Below are 17634 nucleotides of genomic sequence, written 5' to 3'. Positions count from 1 at the left end.
GCAGCTCAGGAGAGGTGGAAGACTGTTGTGATTTACATTGTACTTGGATTCCCACAAAAGAAAAGCCTGAGGAGTCGGCACTCTGATAAGGAGCGAGAAGACCTGTGACAGTTGAACTTAAGTTAGTTTGCTTTCTCCTATGTTAACTTGTGACTTTTGATAAAGATTAGGTTTATTTTGGGACTTTGGAGTACCCTAGAAGGAGACTGAACCTTCAAGCGGCCTGGCTGCAGAACTAGGCCTTGGCAAACTCAGATGAAGGAGACTTATGCGGAAGGCCCAGCAACCCATGCATCCAGTCACAAGGGGACTCTGGCCAGGAAATTGCTTGGGTGTACGTGGGGCTCGTTCTGGGGCAGGATCCCATAACAAACACATAACTAAGAATGGAAAGCTCTCTTAGTCTAATAAGCAAAACACATGTATCTTTGGAACATAGGTCTGCCCATTTCTAGACCTCTGGCCTTTGACTTTCAGATACAGTAGTGTCTGCTACAAAACCTACACCCGGACGGTGTAGCAATATTAGCTGTCCTCCATAGTTTATATCCTATCTTTAAGAATAGAATTAAAATCTCTCTCTTCAGGAGATTACAGGAAAAACAACAACATGTGCGCCCCTTGATTATCTGTATGTACCTCGCCCTTCCTGCCAATAAACATTTTGACAGTATCACTCCTCCTTCACTAAGTGATATCTGTGCTCCTTCCCTCCAACTATAACAGAAATGCATTCTTTGTTTTGTACCAAGAAAGAAAATATACCAGAAAGATATGAAACAGAGAAAATAAACAAGAAACCAAAAACTATGGTATTTGAGGCTAGAGTATTTTAAAAATAAAAGGCTAGATGAGTGCTTAGCCAGCTCATGATCTAACTTATTTAAAAGAACTGAAATCAAGAGGGCTTCATTACAATTAGAGAATTAATTATGAAAAACAAAAGCATAGATTTATCTAAATTAGTGGGGAGAAGTTAAAATTACTACACTCATTTTACTAGTAGAACCCACTTTAGACAGTAACACCCGCCCACCCAGTTAGTCCACTTCCAAGCTGAATTCTTAACTTACCAGAAGCTAGAAGGCTGCATCTAGTTTGCATACAACAGAACAGATAACAGCTGCTCTTGTTGTTTATATAGATGTGTAGCTCACCAAGATCAAGACGGACCACTGTTTACTGGCATCTGTGGTCTCTATGGCCTGTGCCACATTTCCCCCCTCCCCCCAGCCCAACACGGACGGCTCTAGGCATTTTGCTGCCCCAAGCACGGCAGGCAAGCTGCCTTCAGCGGCATGCCTGCGGATGGTCCGCTGGTCCCACGGGAAGCCACAGAAGGCAGCCTGCCTGCCGCTCTCCCGCCAACCGGCAGAGCGCCCCCAGTGGCTTGCCACTCCAAGCACGCGCTTGGCGTGCTGGTGCCTGGAGCTGCCCCTGGGACCCCCCCCCCCCAAAAACCCAAAATCACAGCTGCACTGAATTACATGATAAAAACTGCTCCCCATAAGTGAAGAGTCACATCCTCCTGCAAGCCTCCCTTTATTGCCCTAAGCACTATGACATTCTGTACAATCTGTCCCCTCTTATGGCACTGCTAATGCTCAAAGAGGAGAACTGGGAGAAGAGCTGACAAGACTGGCAGTCACTCTTGCCCTTACTGATGCTTCCTACTCTGTCCTACTAAAGTCATACTTAAGAGTGGTAGCCATGTTAGTCTGTTTTTGCTGATACAAGAAGTACTTGTGGCACCTTAGAGACTAACAAATTTATTTGGGCATAAGCTTTTGTGGGCTAAAACCCACTTCATCAGATGCATGGAGTGGAAAATACAGTAGGAACAGTACATGAAAAGATGGGAGTTGCCCTACCAAAAGGAGGGTCAGTTCTAACGAGCCAATTCAATTAAAGTGGGCTATTATCAACAGAACAAAAAAAATCACTTTTGTAGTGGTAATCAGGGGGGCTCATTATTTTACTTCCATCTTTTCATGTACTGTTTATATATAATATATATATTATATGAATAGCAATTACCCAAAGACAAAAACTAACAGCAACATTTTTTTTAAAAGTACATCAGAAGCAGGAAACCTGCCAAACAATCTAGGGGGCCACTGGACAATCAAGGTGCTAAAGGAGCACTCAAAGACAAAGCAATTGTGGAGAAGCAAAATGAATTCTTTGCATTGGTCTTTACTGTAGAGGATGTGAGGGAGATTCCTACACCCAAGTTATCCTTTTTAGGTGACAGATCTCAGGAACTGTCCCACATCGAGATGCCAATAGAGGAGGCTGGGAACAAACTGATGAATTAATAAGTCATCAGGACCAGATGGTATTCACCCAATAGCTCTAAAGTAACTCCACTATAAAATTCCAACTGTGGTATGTAACCTATCATTTAAATCAGCCTCTGGACCAAATGATGGGAGAATAGCTAACATAATGACAATTTTTTAAAAAGGTTCCAGAGGCAATCCTGGCAATTACAGGCCAGTTAGTCTAACTTCAGTAGCAGGAAAACTGGTTGAAACTATAATAAAAAACAGAATTACAAAACGCAGCTGAAAATAGTATTTGGGGAAACTGTCAACATGGCTTTTGTAAAGGGAAATCGTGCATCAATCTATTCAAATTCTTTGAGGGTATCAACAAACATGGACAAGGGTGATCCAGTTGATAGTGAGTACTTGGACTTTCAGAAAGCCTTTGACAGGGTCCCACACCAAAGGCTCTTAAGCAAAATAGGTAGTCACGGGATAAAAGGGTAACTCCTCCTCTGGAAGAGTAACTAGTAAAAAAATAGGAAACAAAAGAGTAGGAACATAAGAACGGCCTTACTGGGTCAGACTAAAGGTCCATCTAGCCCAGTATCCGGTCTTCCAACAGTGGCCAATGCCAGATGCCCCAGATGAAATGAAGAAAACAGGTAATCATCAAGTGATCCATTCCCTGTCGCTCATTCCCAGCTTCTGGCAAACATCCCTGCCCATCCTTGTTAATAGCCATTGATGGACCTATCGTCTATGAATTCATCTAGTTCTTTTTTTGAACATTGTTATAGTCTTGGCCTTCACAACATCCTCTGGCAAAGAGTTCCACAGATTGACTGTGCGTTGTGTTAAAAAAAAAAACAAAACAACACTTCCTTTTGTTCGTTTTAAACCTGCTGCCTATTAATTTCATTTGGTGACCACTAGTTCTTGTATTGTGAGAAGGAATAAATAAACTTCCTTATTTACTTTCACCACACCAGTCGCGATTTAGATCTCAATTATATCTCTCTCCCCGCACCCCCCTGGTAGTCTCTTTTCCAAGCTGAATAGGAATAAATGGTCAATTTTCACAATGGAGAGAGGTAAATAGTTGAGTCCCCCAAGGTTCTGTACTGGGACCAGTGCTGTTCAACCTATTCTAACATGATCTGAAAAAAAGGGTAAACAGTGAACTGGCAAAGATTGCAGATGATCTAATTACTCAAGATAGTGAAGTCCAAAGCAGACTGCAAGGAGTTACAAAAGGATCTCACAAAACGGGGTGACTGAGCAACAAAATGGCAGATGAAATTCAATGTTGATAAATGCGAGTAATGCATACTGTAAAACATAACCCCAACTCTACATACAAAATCATGGGGTTTAAATTAGCTGTTACCACTCAAAGATCTTGGAATCATTGTGCGTTAATTCATTGACAATATCTGCTCAATGTGCAGCAGCAGTCAAAAAGGCTAACAATGTTAGGAACCATTAGGAAAGGGACAGATGATAAAACAGATGATATCATAATGCCACTACATAAATTCATGGTACACCCACTTCTTGAACACTGCATGCAGTTCTGGTTGCCCCATCTCAAAAAAGATACATTAGAACTGGAAAAAGTACAAAGAAGGGCAACAAAAGTGTTCAGGCCTATGGGGCAGCCTCCATATGAGGAGAGGTTAAAAAGATGGACTGTTCATCTTAGAAAAGAGACAACTAAGAGAGCTATATGACAGAGGTTTATACAACCATAAATGGCACAGAGAACGTGAATAAGGAAGTGTTATTTATCCCTTCACGTTACATAAGAACCAGGGATCACCAAATGAAATTAATAGGAAGTAGGTTTAAAAGAAACATAAGGAAGAACGTCTTCACACAATGCACAGTCAACCTGTGGAACTCACTGGCAGGGGATGTAGTGAAAGCCAAAACTATAACTGGTTCAAAAAAGAATTAGATAAATTCATGGAGGATAGGTCCATCAATGGCTAACAGCCAAGATGATCCAGGATGCAATCTTGTCCTTTGAGTGTCTCTAATAAGATTGCCAGAAGCTGGGACTGGATGACAGGGGATGACTCACTCACTAAATTGCCCTGTTCTGTTCATTCCTGTGACACTAGCCACTGCTGGAAGACAGGATTCTGGGCTAAACAGACCATTGGTCTGATTGAGTATGGCCATTCTTATGTTCTCAGCTGTGGGGCTGGCAGAGGAAAGGTATGTGACAATGAGGTATACACCAGCGCATTGCTAAACTAGGACAGAGTTAAGGATGTCTAAGCAACGTTAACTCTGCCTTTCCTGAATGATGGTAGATCAAGTGCCATCACATGCCAAGGCCCCTAGGTCTCACCGAACACTGACAAATGCATAGCTGGAAATCAGTCTGGCTCACCTATGTGTTACCATTTTTTAAAAGATGTCTGGTTTATAGGAATGTGTTCAGTGATTGAACTTCATGAGGTGCTTGTGAGCTGCTGCAAGTAGTAATCTCACTTATATCTGTATCACATGTTAGAAGGTAATATTTAAGTGTTTTGCTCTGTAACTATAAGTGTGTTTGCTGTGAAACTGGAAAACACCCTCCGCTCCCCAGCCCTAGTCAGGAGAGCAGCATTATCAAGTGTGAGATACTAGTTTACCACAAGAGTGTCATCTCCTGCCCAACAAAAGAAGGCCTGTTGACTCCAGACAAACCACTGTGGAACAACAAAATATTTCGTCCACTGATGTTTTCCCTCACACCCATCATAGCTTGAACTCCGGGGAAAGGGAATAAAAGTCTCTGACCAAAAAGATCTGTATCACTATACTGCCTGGAATTTGGAGAGGGCAGTATTTCTAAGATGAAGCAAGAGACCCCCAAGCTGCTTAGCTTGGGTTAGTCCTAAAGGACATATACCACTTTTATATTATAGCAGCTTCTGTTACCTTTTGACACCTACGACTGTAACTCATGTGTATGTTTACCTGCTTTAACCTTGTAAATAATTATCTTATTTCCTCTTCCAAATTAATAAATCTTTAGTTTATTACAGGATTGACTACAACTGTTGTCTTTGGTGAGAGATTTAAGGTACAATTGACCTGAGTGGTCCTTTGAGACTGGGAGTAACCTAAATATTGTTGCAATTTTTGATGTAAAGGACCATCTAACATAAAGGCAGACTTACAAGGGTGGCAAAATAATATGGAGTCCCCTGGGGCACTCCTGTCTAAGACTGTTATAGCGCTTGAGGAATTCAAACTTGATACTTGGTTCGTGAAATCTAATTATAGAACACAACCAGTTTGGGGTATGTGTCCTCCAGACAGCTTGACATCCTGGTTTTCAGATGTTTTGAGTTTTACTAAGGTCAGTGTTCTGCAAAGAAATGATATACCACTAAACAAACTTAGCTCTACATTAATGTAGCTTTTTTGCCACTGAAATTCCTAGTTTTTTTTTTTTTAATAGGAAAAGATATGTTGTTGGTAGGCATTAGCAGTCATTTAGGCAACTGTACATATCATGCCTGCAATTTGCATATCAAGCCAAATCAGCTTATAGTCAGCAATCCCCAGGCCATTGCGTATGCCTTGCTTCCTGCACGCTTCTGCAACCTCGTGATCTAGGAATCACCCAGAATCCATATATTGGCATCCCTAGCAGCACATATTTCTTTTCCCTAACTAATCAAGGTACCTGTGTTATGAGTTCTGAACCTCTGCACTACCCATCTTTGGAAACACCACAGTAATCTGGCCCAAGATCAGAAAGTAGCCAATTGTCCACCATGCCCTCACCAACCACCTCTGGGTCTAGTAAAAATAATGCTTTTCCCAAACAACCATTCCACGGTTTGCCTGCCACCTGTCCTTATTGTCTAACCCCATCGTAACCCCTGCCCCTGTTCCCACCTCTTTTCCCCCCACAACTGTCTACAGCTCTTCCCCCTCCAATATAACAAACATTTTGGTAAGACCAGCTGCTGACTTCTGCTGCATTCACAGTAAACCTCCCCATTAAATAAGGATGTCATATTATAAGAGAGAACTTCCAGCAAGCAACATGAGTCATTAAATCTTTACTGCACAGATGTACAAAGGTTTAAACCAGAAATATCAGCAGTGGGGAGTTCACCGGGGGCAATGACATTGGCCCGTTCCCTCAAACTACCCAGGCAAGCATGAAGTGGCTGCACAGAAACCTTCTCACTTTTTTTTCTTTATTGGTGCACGTGCACTATAATCCTTCCAGATTATACATCTACACAAAGAATTTAACACGTTCTTAAATACAATTTCCAGTTTGGGTCCCCGTCTCCCCGCCCCAAAAAACAAAACAAAAAATAAAACAAAACCTTAGTGATTGCCATGCACTACCATGGGTAAAAATTGATCAACTGAAACCATTTTGACCCACATCACAACAACAGTTTTAGCTAGTAGCCTGGGGGGGCAGAGGGGGAGGCTAGACATTTTGGAAAATGGCTATATTAATCAGGGCTTATACCTCCAGAACACCAGGCTTAAATGACCCCAAATATGGGTCATTAATCCTACTCTGTACTCCCAGAAGGCATAGCAAATTTCCTGGCTCACACTGAGGGAGAGGGGTATGTGCAACCACTGTAGATGAGCACAGTGCCCTCCCCCACCCCAAGATCCTGGCATGCCCACAGGGAGGAGCATGAGAGGCTCAGATACCCTCAGAAGATCAAGGGGCAGGAAGGGGTGTGAGATTCTCCTGGGGGGGCAAGAGTTCCCTAGAGCTGGGCACACATATGTGATGGGAGAATGTGGGGCTGACACAGACAGGCAGAGCAGGGGTTGCACAGGGGATGGTGTGCAGTGGCAGCGTTGTAGAGTGCATGGGGTCAGGGTGCATTGGTAAAGTTTGAGGCACACTGGCAGAGCTGAGGGGTGTAGGGGATTGGGGTGCACTGGCAGAGTTGGGGAGGCTATCCCCCCCTCACCCGAGCCCCCAACCTCTTGCTGCCTCTACCACCCATCCCCATTTATCCCTCAAAAGTCCTCTCCCTCTAGTTCCCCTCTCCTCCCAGGAAACATTCACATGTCTTGGGGGGTGGGGAGGACCTGCCACCCGTGACTCTCAAACTTTAGCAGTCTCCAGCCACTCAGTCCAACACGCCTTTTGTCTCAGATTGAGGCTTGTGATTAATTTATCCTAATTATCCTATGTTAACTGGAGGGTGAGTTCACAATTCACAAGCTCAACAAGGTCTGCAGATTTTGTACAGTCAATAGTAAGCGCAAAAATTAAGTCAGCCTAAGTTACGTCGACATACAGCCACTTCAGTAATTAGATCACTTTGGCACATCCGTACTACATTCCTTGTGTCGGCACTGCATGTCCTCACAAGGGGCAGTTGAACTGATTTAACCGTCAGTGTGTGGCATTGTGTCAAAAGGCAAAAGCAGGACACATGCAGGAGCCCTGCTCGCCTCCATGGCTCTGCCCTTGGGTTGCCAGCTGTCTGGTTTTCGACTGGAACACCCAGTCAAAAAGGGACACCGACGGCTCTGGTAAGCACTGATGACCAGACTGCTAAAAGTCTAATTGGTGGTGCAGCGAGGCTAAGTCAGGCTCTCCTCCTGCCCTGGCTCTGCATGGCTCCCGGAAGCAGCCAGCATGTTGGTTTTCTATTCGCAGGGGCACACAAGCAGCTCCATGTGCTATCCCTGCCCCAAGCGCCTGCTCCGCAGCGCCCGTTGGCCAGGGACATGCCGGCCACTTCCAGGAGCCACCTGAGGTAAGCAGCGCCTGGTCGGAGCATGCACCCCTCATCCCCTTCTGCACCCCTACTCCCTTCCCCAGTCCCCTCCTTCACCCCAAACCTCTCATCCCTGGCACCACTCCAGAGCTCGCACCCCTAGCCAGAGCCCTCACCCCCTTTCGCACCCCAACCCCCTGCCCCAGCCTTGAGCCCCCTGCCACACCCCAAACCCCTCATTTCAGGCCCCAGCCTGGCGCTCACACCCCAGCTGGAGCCCTCAGCCTCTCCTGCATCCCAACCCCTGCCCTAGTCCAGTGAACGTAAGGGGGGGGAGGGAGAGCAAGCAATGGAGTGAGGAGGGACGGAGTGACCACGGGGTAGGGCCTCAGAGAAGGCAAGGCAGGGAAGGGCAGAGTCTCAGGAGGAAGAGGAGGGGTGGGGTAGGGTTGCCAACTTTCGAATTGCACAAAACCGAACACCCTTGCCCTGCCCTGAGGCCCTGGTGTTTGGTTTTGTGCAATTTGTAAGCTGGCAACCCTACCCCATTCCCTCTTCTTCCCCCTGAGGCCCTACCCTGTGCCCCTCCTCTCAAGCTCCTCACCCCCTGAGCCACCACCCTTGGCCAGGCCAGAAGCTGGAGCTGGGCCATAGTAAGAGCTGCCCAGGGAGTCCAGGCCACTGTGCCAGAGAGCAGCTCCCAGACCACACCCCCATCCCCTAGGGCAGGGTGGTGGGTCTGGTGATTCCCATAGCAAAAGGCTCACTGGGCAGCTATCATCACTGCCCGGCTCCAGCTTCTGGCCTGGCCAGGGGATGGGACCTCAGAGAGAAGAGCAGGAGCAGGGGTAGGGCCTCATGGTGGTGGCGGTGGCGGCTAAGGCCCACCTCAGCCCCATCACCTCACTGGGAAGAGGCTGGTGCTGCCCCTGAATCTCAGGCAGGTGTGAATCGGTGCCACAGGCAGTCTGGGACAAATAATGCCTTGGAGTCATTCAGCCCAGGACTTAAATTCTGCATTTAGGTACTGTTCCGCCCAATTCTGGGCAGGTTTTCACCCTAATTGTGGGACGGCTTCTGAAAGGCAGCAACAATCGAGGTCAGCAACCCAGTGTCTACGCAGACTGCATTGACCTAACCACTATGCCTCTCATGGAGATGGAGTTATTAAGTCGGTATAGTAGGCAAGTTATATCAGTGGGAGCTACATTTTAGTGTAGATACTTCCAGAGTTAGGTCAATGTAAGACACTCTCAGTTTAACAGTACAAGGCAGCAGAAGGAAACCGTCGGAGGAGAGAGGAACTCTAACTCAGGAACCCCTCCATCAGAACCTACTTCAGGGCAACTGGGGGGAAGATGATACTGCTTTATTCATCAAAGCACTCTCTCAATTAAAGTCAAATAAGGATAATGATAATACTAACTGTGTGTTAGACAAATACAATGACACACTGCCACAAATACTTAGTAATCCTAGGTAAAACAGAGATGGACACCTTTATCCTGTAACCTCAGTAAAGGGAAACTGGAGGTTTATGATTAAGCATTTGTCAAAACTCATACAGGTATCAGCAGAGGAAATATCTGTTTTTCTCTACTGTGCCATGTAAAAAGTTAAATACTCTTAAAATATCACTAAACTGCATTAAAAAACTGAAACCTAAAATTAAAAATGTTTGAAAGATAGGATTTAAGAATAATATGAATGGATTTATCTGCTTTTATATGGCCCATGTTCAGCACTCAGTCCAGGCATGAACTCCCACTGACAGTGGGTTGTTTGTGCAGAGCTGGTAGAATATGGCCCTAAAAATCCTGTTCAGGACTAGTCTAAAAGAAAGGCACTTTCATCCTTCCTCCCATATTTTCTGAGCTCTGCTACAGATTTCCAGTATAACTTTGAGTAAGTCATTCTCTCCAGGTCTTAGAGCTTGTCTATATGGGAAACTTTTTAATCAATTGTACCCATATAGTTACATTAATGTAGCTCACCCCACACACACCTGAGCATTCTTATTCTGATACAAGAGTAGCTTTTTTCAATTTATCTTATACTCCTTTCCAAGAGACAAATTAAACTGGAAAACAAGAGAGTGTCCAAACGGAGGGTAATAACAGTATAACTATATTATTTTAAATTCACGACTTCTGTTATCTAGAAAAAAAAAGTTCTGTGTAGACAATGGCTCAGTTTCTTCACTTGTAAAATGAGAAAGTGAAGCTTCTCATCCGTAAAATGGAAATACTACTTACCTACTTCACAAGGCCATCAAGTGTCTTAATTTGTTAACATTTGAAGAACAAGGATATCCTCAGATAGAAGGTGCTACAGAAGTATTGTTAAACTATTATTATTAAATGAATTCTGAAGACATTTCAGGACATCTAGTTTGCCTGGTTACATAAAATCAGACAGCACAGAACTGACCCACTTGAACCCCTGCATGTGTGTGGGGGATGGAGGAGGAGGGAGAAGGGACTCACTATGAAACGACTTGGCAGAGTGGTCCCCGCCTACCAACCTATAAAGCAGCATGGCCTCAAAATAGGTGCCTGTGTACTATTAAGTTGACTAGTACCAAGAAGTCTCTCTCAAAGTCACATTTCAATAGTGGGGCGGGAGGGTAAGAGTGAGGAAAGAGTGAAGCACTTCCAGTAATATACCTGTTTACATTTTACCTCTGATGGACACATTTCTCTCTCTGGAAATTCCACTTTTTGAGTAAACATGCTGAAGGTTAGCTAGGCATTCAGTAGTACTAAGTCATATAGCTAAGTCATCACCAGCTAGTCCCCCTCATCATCACCCCATTTAAAAAAAAATGGTAATGTGCCTAAAACTTTAGGGTATTTTACACTGCAGAGTTAGTACAGATACCAAACTAATATAAAGATGCTGGAGAAGACAGAGCAAAGGCCAAGAGAGGTATCACATTCCACAGAACGTACTAGACAACAATAGCGAAATCATCTCAGTAGGCTCATGTGCAAAATCATCTTGGTGCGCACACACACACGCACCCCTTGTCCCTCTCTCTTTTTTATATCCTCATTCACTGCCTAACACATCAAAACGCAACAGCGGTTAACCCCTGAGTAGTTTTTTTTGTTTGGGATTTTTCCTTTTCCACTTCATATGTACTAGTTCAGTTTGGGGATGTTTTTTTAGGTAACCCTTTCTGTGAGCCAACTGTTTGATCACTGTCTCCCTTTGTTTATATTTTTAAAAATCACTTTTGAAGAGATCAGCTGTAGTTATTTTTGCCTCTCACATACTAGTGAACAAATGAAAAAAGCATCAATGGAAACGCACAAGCAAGAAAAAGTAAATGCTATCTTGCAGCAGAACTATATAAAAATGACAAAGAAAGAACAAAGAGAAAGGAATATGCCATATAATTCAAAACTAGTAAGTACCACAATAGGACAATTTTGTGGGATGGGAGGTGATAGGATGGAACCGTTCATTAGAATTTCTTGCATTTCTCTTTTTTTTTCCTCCCTTTGGCCGAGGCAGCAAGGAAGCAGAATGATTTTAGGAAAAAAAAAATCCAACCCAAATGATATTCCAAATAATTGCAAATGAGTGACACCTAGTGATGAGCATAAAATTGACCAACCTCTACTCTCCCACACAGTCAAGATAAGCTAGCAAGCTCTGACAAGTAGCTGAAGAGTGGGTGTTGAACCATGGGAACCTGGTACTGCTAAGTTTCTCTCTCTTAAAGACGAAACAACAATTGAGCCAAGACCCAGAAACATGATACGATACATGACTCCAAAAAACAAGATGTTAATACAGCTGGGATCTGTGAATTATCACGTCCTTAATTTACATCTCCATTCTTTCATACATCTCCATTCTTTCATACATATACTGTTCCCTCTCTTCCCCTCCCCACCCCATTTTAATCATGGAATTGTCCCAGATATTTTATTCATAAAAAAAAAATCTAAGAGATATGGTGGAAAAAAATGAATTTCACTTCTGATCTTGAAGCATTAAACAGTTGTCTCAGAGACAGCTTAATGACGTCCCTAACTTTATATATCTTAACTAGTGTCCTGTTGTAAGAGTTTTATGAACCTGTCAAACAGGCTCTTATTTTGCCAGTGATTCCAAAATTATTGCTCACAGAGCAGAGTTACTGGAAGTGAGGGGGAAGGGAGGGACTGAAGCGTGATTTGTGGTGGGGTTACAGGAAGGAAAAGTACGCTACTATGCAAAGTAGCAGTAATACAGTCAGTCCCCTGACAGGGAAGTTGGAACTAGAGAGCAACATGAAGGTAGATTTTTCACCACCATAACATAGTACAATTCTTTAGGAGGGACATGGACCCAGAATGGAATAGATTTCTTTAAGGTGTAAGTGCATATTGGAATAGAAGAATAATTGTATGTATTTTAAAATACAGCCCTAAACACACTGAAGATAAGACAGTGAATCCCATAATCTTAAATGTGGAGCATATGAACTACTGCCCTAGATTGGGACATTGTCGTGTTAATACAATTCACCATGCTGTATCTATTTCTATCACAACCAGGGCTCTGCCACTGGGATTTCAGTAGTACTCCCAGAGCTGAACAGAAAAGATACACGGCAATGTCAAGATTGATGTAGGGATGGATTAAAAAAAAAAAATCTGATAAAGGGAAGGAAAGTCACAATATACAGGTTTTGTTTTATATTCTAGATCAGAGGTGGGCAAACTATGGCCCGTGAGCTCCCGCTGGGGAGCGGGGTCTGGGGCTTGCCCTGCTCTGGTGCTCCGGCTGGGGCACTGGGTCAAGGCCCACACCACATGGCTTGGCCCTGCTGTAGCGCTCCGGCTGGGGGACTGGATCAGGGGCCGCTCTGGCCGGGGTGCTGGGTTGGGGGCCACTCTGGCGTTTCAGCCGGGGCACAGGGTCAGGGGCTGCACCACACAGCTCAGCCCAACTCCAGCGCTCCAGCTGGAGTGCAGGGTTGGGGGCTGCATCACATGGCTCCCGGAAGCTGCGGCATGGCCCCGCTCCGGCTCCTACATGCTCCAATGGGAGATACGGGGGCTGTGCTAGGGGATGGGGCAGTGTGGAGACCCGCCTGGGCGCGCCTCCGCGTAGGAGCTGGAGGATGAACATGCCACTGCTTCCAGGAGCCGCTTGAGGTAAGCGCCACTTGAAGCCTGCACCCTGAGCCTCTCCCCACACCCCTCCCCCAGGCCTGATCCCCCTCCCGCTCTCCAAATCCCTCAATCCCAGCCTGGAGCACCCTCCTGCGCCCTAAACCTCTCATCCCCAGCCCCATCCCAGAGCCCGTAACCCCAGCCAGAACCTGCACCCCTTCCCGCACCCCTGATCCCCCTTCCATCCTCCAAACCCCTTGGTCCCAGCCCAGAGCACCCTCCTATACCCCAAACTTCTCATCTCCAGCCCCACCCCAGAGCCTGTACCCCCAACCAGAGCCCTCACCCCCTCCCGCACTCCACCTCAATTTTGTGAGCATTCATGGCCTGCCATACAATTTCTATTCCCTGATGTGGCCCTCAGGCCAAAAAGTTTGCCCACCTCATTCTGGATCCATTCTACCATCTCATTCACATGCAAGAAAATGATTTTTTTTTGTGTTACCAATTTAGAAAAAACAAACCAAAAAAACTCACTTAACTTATTTAGAAAAACTGACACTACAGTGCACCCTATCCTGTGAAGACAAGACTGACATTCCTCACCCAGTGAGAGCCTACGCTAAAACTTATTTGAATGAACTTGACCCAGCTTGGCTTCGGGCCAGCATTCAACGTCACGGAATGACTTAACAGAACAGAGTGTTCTTGGCATGAGCACAAAAATGTGTTGAAATCCATGCTGGAGAGAAAATCAGTTTGCATTTCATATTAATAAAAAGAAGTGGTAATAAAAAGGTAGCAAACACAAAGACAGCAGTAGTCATTTGAATACAGATTTGCTGCAGGAATTTTTTTTTTTTTTTTAAACTTTCCACTGTTCCATCATTCACTAAACAAGTTACATTAAGGGACTTAGTTCTCAGAGATATGCCCTTCCTTACTTCTCCAAATCTCAACCCATGGCCTCTCCTCTTTCCTTCCCCTTCTCACCTCCCACAATGCTATACCTGGAAAATTCCAATACACCTTTTAGCTAGCAAGCAAAGGGAGTGACAGCCTGTAAAGCCAAAAACAATTCATGACTCACTTCCGCCCAAAACCTTGAAGTAAAGGCTACACTGCAGGCATCTCACGCGATGCTTCTGTATAGAATACTTTGTTATAAAGTTATGTCATTCCTAAATGGATTATGTTAATTCTCTGTCATAAAACGAAGAGGAAACAAGAGGGAGAACAGGCAAAATAAAAACTTACCATGCACTCAAACTTCCTGCATGTAAACATATGGTTATTATCTCCTTTCCTGTTTCCACATTATGATTCCCCCTTATTTTCTTTCCAAGCTCAGTTGCATGTCCTGTTTTCCCTTCCTTTGTTCGACCACTTCTTCTGTCTCAGGTATTCCATTTTCCCTTCCAGCAAAGGATTGTATTATTCCACCACTATCACCAGAAGCAGACACAGCTAAAGGGCCTTTCCCAGGTCAGTCACACAGCCTTGTCACTTCCATCACTCTATTAACTAGGGAGCATTCCGGACAGGGCCATCCTTAGGCATACACAGCTGCATAGGGCACCTGAAAATTTGAGGCATCACCAAGACAGCAGGTAAGAGTGGGTCACACAGTGCGTGACCCAGTCTCTTAGGCAGGGGCCATATTCACAGAGCCGAATGCGCCAGCATTCTGAGTGAGAAAGAGGGTATGGGGGTCTCTTCAGGGAACTGTGACTCTCCGCCACCACGAGGCAAGCTGGGTGGCTCGGTATCCTTTGCTGCCTCGTCCCTCCTCCTCCGAGCTGACATTGCATCTGCTGCATATGAAGCTCGGTGCGTGTCAGCAATGGTGTGTGTGTGTGGGGGGGGTTCTGAGGGTCCAGAGGCGGACGTGGTAGCTGTGCCCCAAGTTGGGCATAGGGGCACCAGTTTAAAAATACTGCATTAAGGCCCCATAAATCCTAAGGACGGCCCTGATTCCTGGTTTATGACTCCATCAGACCCTCAAAAGCAAGCCTCGCATCACAGCAACATCCTCCAGCTAGCAAAATAGGCAATAGTGAGCAATTATCATTCTCATAACATGCCACACAAATCCTTAGACCAGCCCATAGCCCGAGGCACTAGGAACTGGGTAGAAGCAAAGCAGGCATGCTTCCCACCACCCTTTAAGCCCTAAAAGTAACTCTGGAGCTGCTTTGCAGAAGCTACTTCAGGTCACTGACTGAAATAGACTTGTGCCACCCTAAATCACTGTCAGCCCCCCGCTGAAAGAAGATTAGAGATCTGTTCAGCAATGGATCCTTCAGTCACACACAGAACTTCATGGCAGGGAGGGGACTTCTTACCCCCTGACTTGTTCTCCCCACATCCAGTACTTGCAGCGTGTAGCAAAGCTGCACTGGTTTTTGCTTGGGGGGTGGAGGGGAAAACACATCCACAACCACTAAACGTTTCACATTAACAAAATTAAACAGCTCAGCATATGAACGAAGAAGCAAAGTAACTTGCATGGCACGTGAATTACGTCTCCATTTGGCATCACAAACTAAGCTCTTCCAATCCTTTTCTAACATATATTATAGAATAAACTCTGCCTGTGCCTCCCATCAGTTGACAAAATATGTTAACAGAAGCATATTAACAGTATTAAAGTCTGTTTTGAGTTCCTAAATATGGGGAGGGGAGAGGAAGCAACCTCCTTTTTTGTAGTTTTTTTGTTTGCCTGACTGCCCTTCTCTGCAGAATTACATCCTAAAACATGACTGGGGGAATAAAGAGGTATAAATGTTAGTTCTCACACAGAGGAAAAGGAGAATGCCTACTGAAAGCATAAGCCAGACTTGAAAACAAATGCTACTGATCATGAGGTTAAGGATGGGATTGGTCTATAGTTTATTAAATTCAAAATCTCTTTGCAATCATAATAGGAATCAGACAGGATCAAGGGGGCATTTTCACACCATCTGCTTCTTGTAAGCATATGGCATTGGTGGAACTCAGCACTTCCTGTCTTATCTCTCTGGGTTTCTATGATGGTCAGACTATGGAACAAAATGATTTAAACAAGCAGCAGAAACAGAGTTTATTTCAAGAGAGTAGACAGGTTGGGAGTGGAAGAGAATGCAGGTGCTAAAACTAGAGAGTATGCAAGCTGCTACTAATGACGACAACAGCATCAATGTGCTAATATGCAATTCCTAATTTTAAAAGAATAGGTCTTGTTTGATATTCTCTCCATCAGGATTTTTAAAAGAGGGATAAATCTTAGACAAACTGTAGGCCATTAGCAATGATGTAATTAGTCCACCAGCACCCTCATCCAAAACAAAAACACGAACAAAATACACCGTTCTGTAACATTGATAGAAAAGAGGTGGGGGAGGTGGTATGCATAAATTAAGGGAGACCATGAAACAATTTCAGTATTTACAGTGAAGCATTCTGGGCTGCTAAGTAGGAAAAAGATCTTTGGAATACATAAGATTTTATTAATCACAAAAATATGGATCAGTTCTATGTAGTCTCAAACTCTGCCCTAATATACTTCCCTCTCACCTAACAGTAAGCTGTCATTCCATGGCAAGTTGAATTAAGTCTGAAAGTTTGCTCGAGAACCAGATCCACAGGTTAGTGAGGTTTTCTAAAGCCACTCCCTGTCAGTTAGTGGGCAACCCACTGGAGACTGGCACAATCTCTAAGAAGGGCAAAGCTGAAAGGAGGATGTGACATATCCTACAGTCATGAGGGTTACTTGTTTTAGTAATGTATTAGTCCATAAATCTTTGAACAAATGCATGAGACCATTAGCTCAGACAGGAGGAGACTAAATTTTTCAATGTACTGTAAAATTACGTATTGAGTGGGTTGTGCATTCCCTTTTCTGTGTAAACTCTAACTTCATAGTCTCATCGATGTTTGAAGAACCTGTTCAGTCTCTTGAGAAGGCTCACTGTCAATTCAACTTTTCAGTCTTTTTTCTAATTAAACTAAAAGACCAGCAAGATCTCTATTCCATTACCCTTTTCCCAAAGTCACTCAGTCTCCCTGGAGGATTACTGGGAAGTTGCTGAATTCTGGAATATTTTCCATTGTGATTTAGAGAATCTCAGGTGATCGGATACCGTACCCTGTTAGCTGTGCCAGAACCAAAGAGGGTAACACATTTCCCTAATTTTGTGTACACTGCTTGACTTAATGCTTTTCAGTTGGGGCATTTTATTTTGAAAATTGAGCGTGAAATAAGAAAAAATCTAACCCATCCACATCCCTATCAATATTAAACATCATTTACTGGACATTTTTCATATTATTCTCACATGAGCCTCAACTAATCAGTGTCTCCCCCACCCTCACCACCCAAGCATGTATGAAACTGACTAGAATAGCACAAGACTAGATCTAGAGTAACACATTTTTGAGGGTGACACTATGTAAAAGGGAACGTTTTTACATGTAAATGCCATGTTAAAGTTAAGAGCAGGCGGGATAATATAAGGCAGCTTCCTTAAAGGAAACTAATAAACATGAAAACAA

At 44.3% G+C, this 17634-nt stretch overlaps 2 protein-coding genes across 4 annotated transcripts in view; both read right to left on the bottom strand.

Annotated features, from left to right (window-relative positions):
• LOC127045671 (serine/arginine repetitive matrix protein 1-like) overlaps positions 1-17634 on the bottom strand; it is a 190592-nt gene that overhangs the window by 16230 nt on the left and 156728 nt on the right. The gene's annotated exons all lie outside the window — the stretch shown is intronic.
• Positions 1-17634, bottom strand: part of SPIDR (scaffold protein involved in DNA repair) — a 322336-nt gene that overhangs the window by 257282 nt on the left and 47420 nt on the right. The window contains exon 1 of one of the 3 annotated variants that reach the window (XM_050941946.1): positions 10657-10701. The exons of the other annotated variants lie outside the window; for them this stretch is intronic. Coding sequence (XP_050797903.1) covers positions 10657-10686 — 30 coding nt within the window. The 5' untranslated portion in view covers positions 10687-10701. Of the gene's footprint in view, positions 1-10656; positions 10702-17634 lie in introns of those variants that run through there. 3 annotated transcript variants of the gene reach the window in all.

Source organism: Gopherus flavomarginatus, chromosome 2 (genome assembly GCF_025201925.1).
Source record: "Gopherus flavomarginatus isolate rGopFla2 chromosome 2, rGopFla2.mat.asm, whole genome shotgun sequence".
In the NCBI taxonomy this organism is placed as follows: domain Eukaryota; kingdom Metazoa; phylum Chordata; order Testudines; family Testudinidae; genus Gopherus; species Gopherus flavomarginatus.
This window is presented reverse-complemented; position numbering and strand designations above follow the sequence as displayed.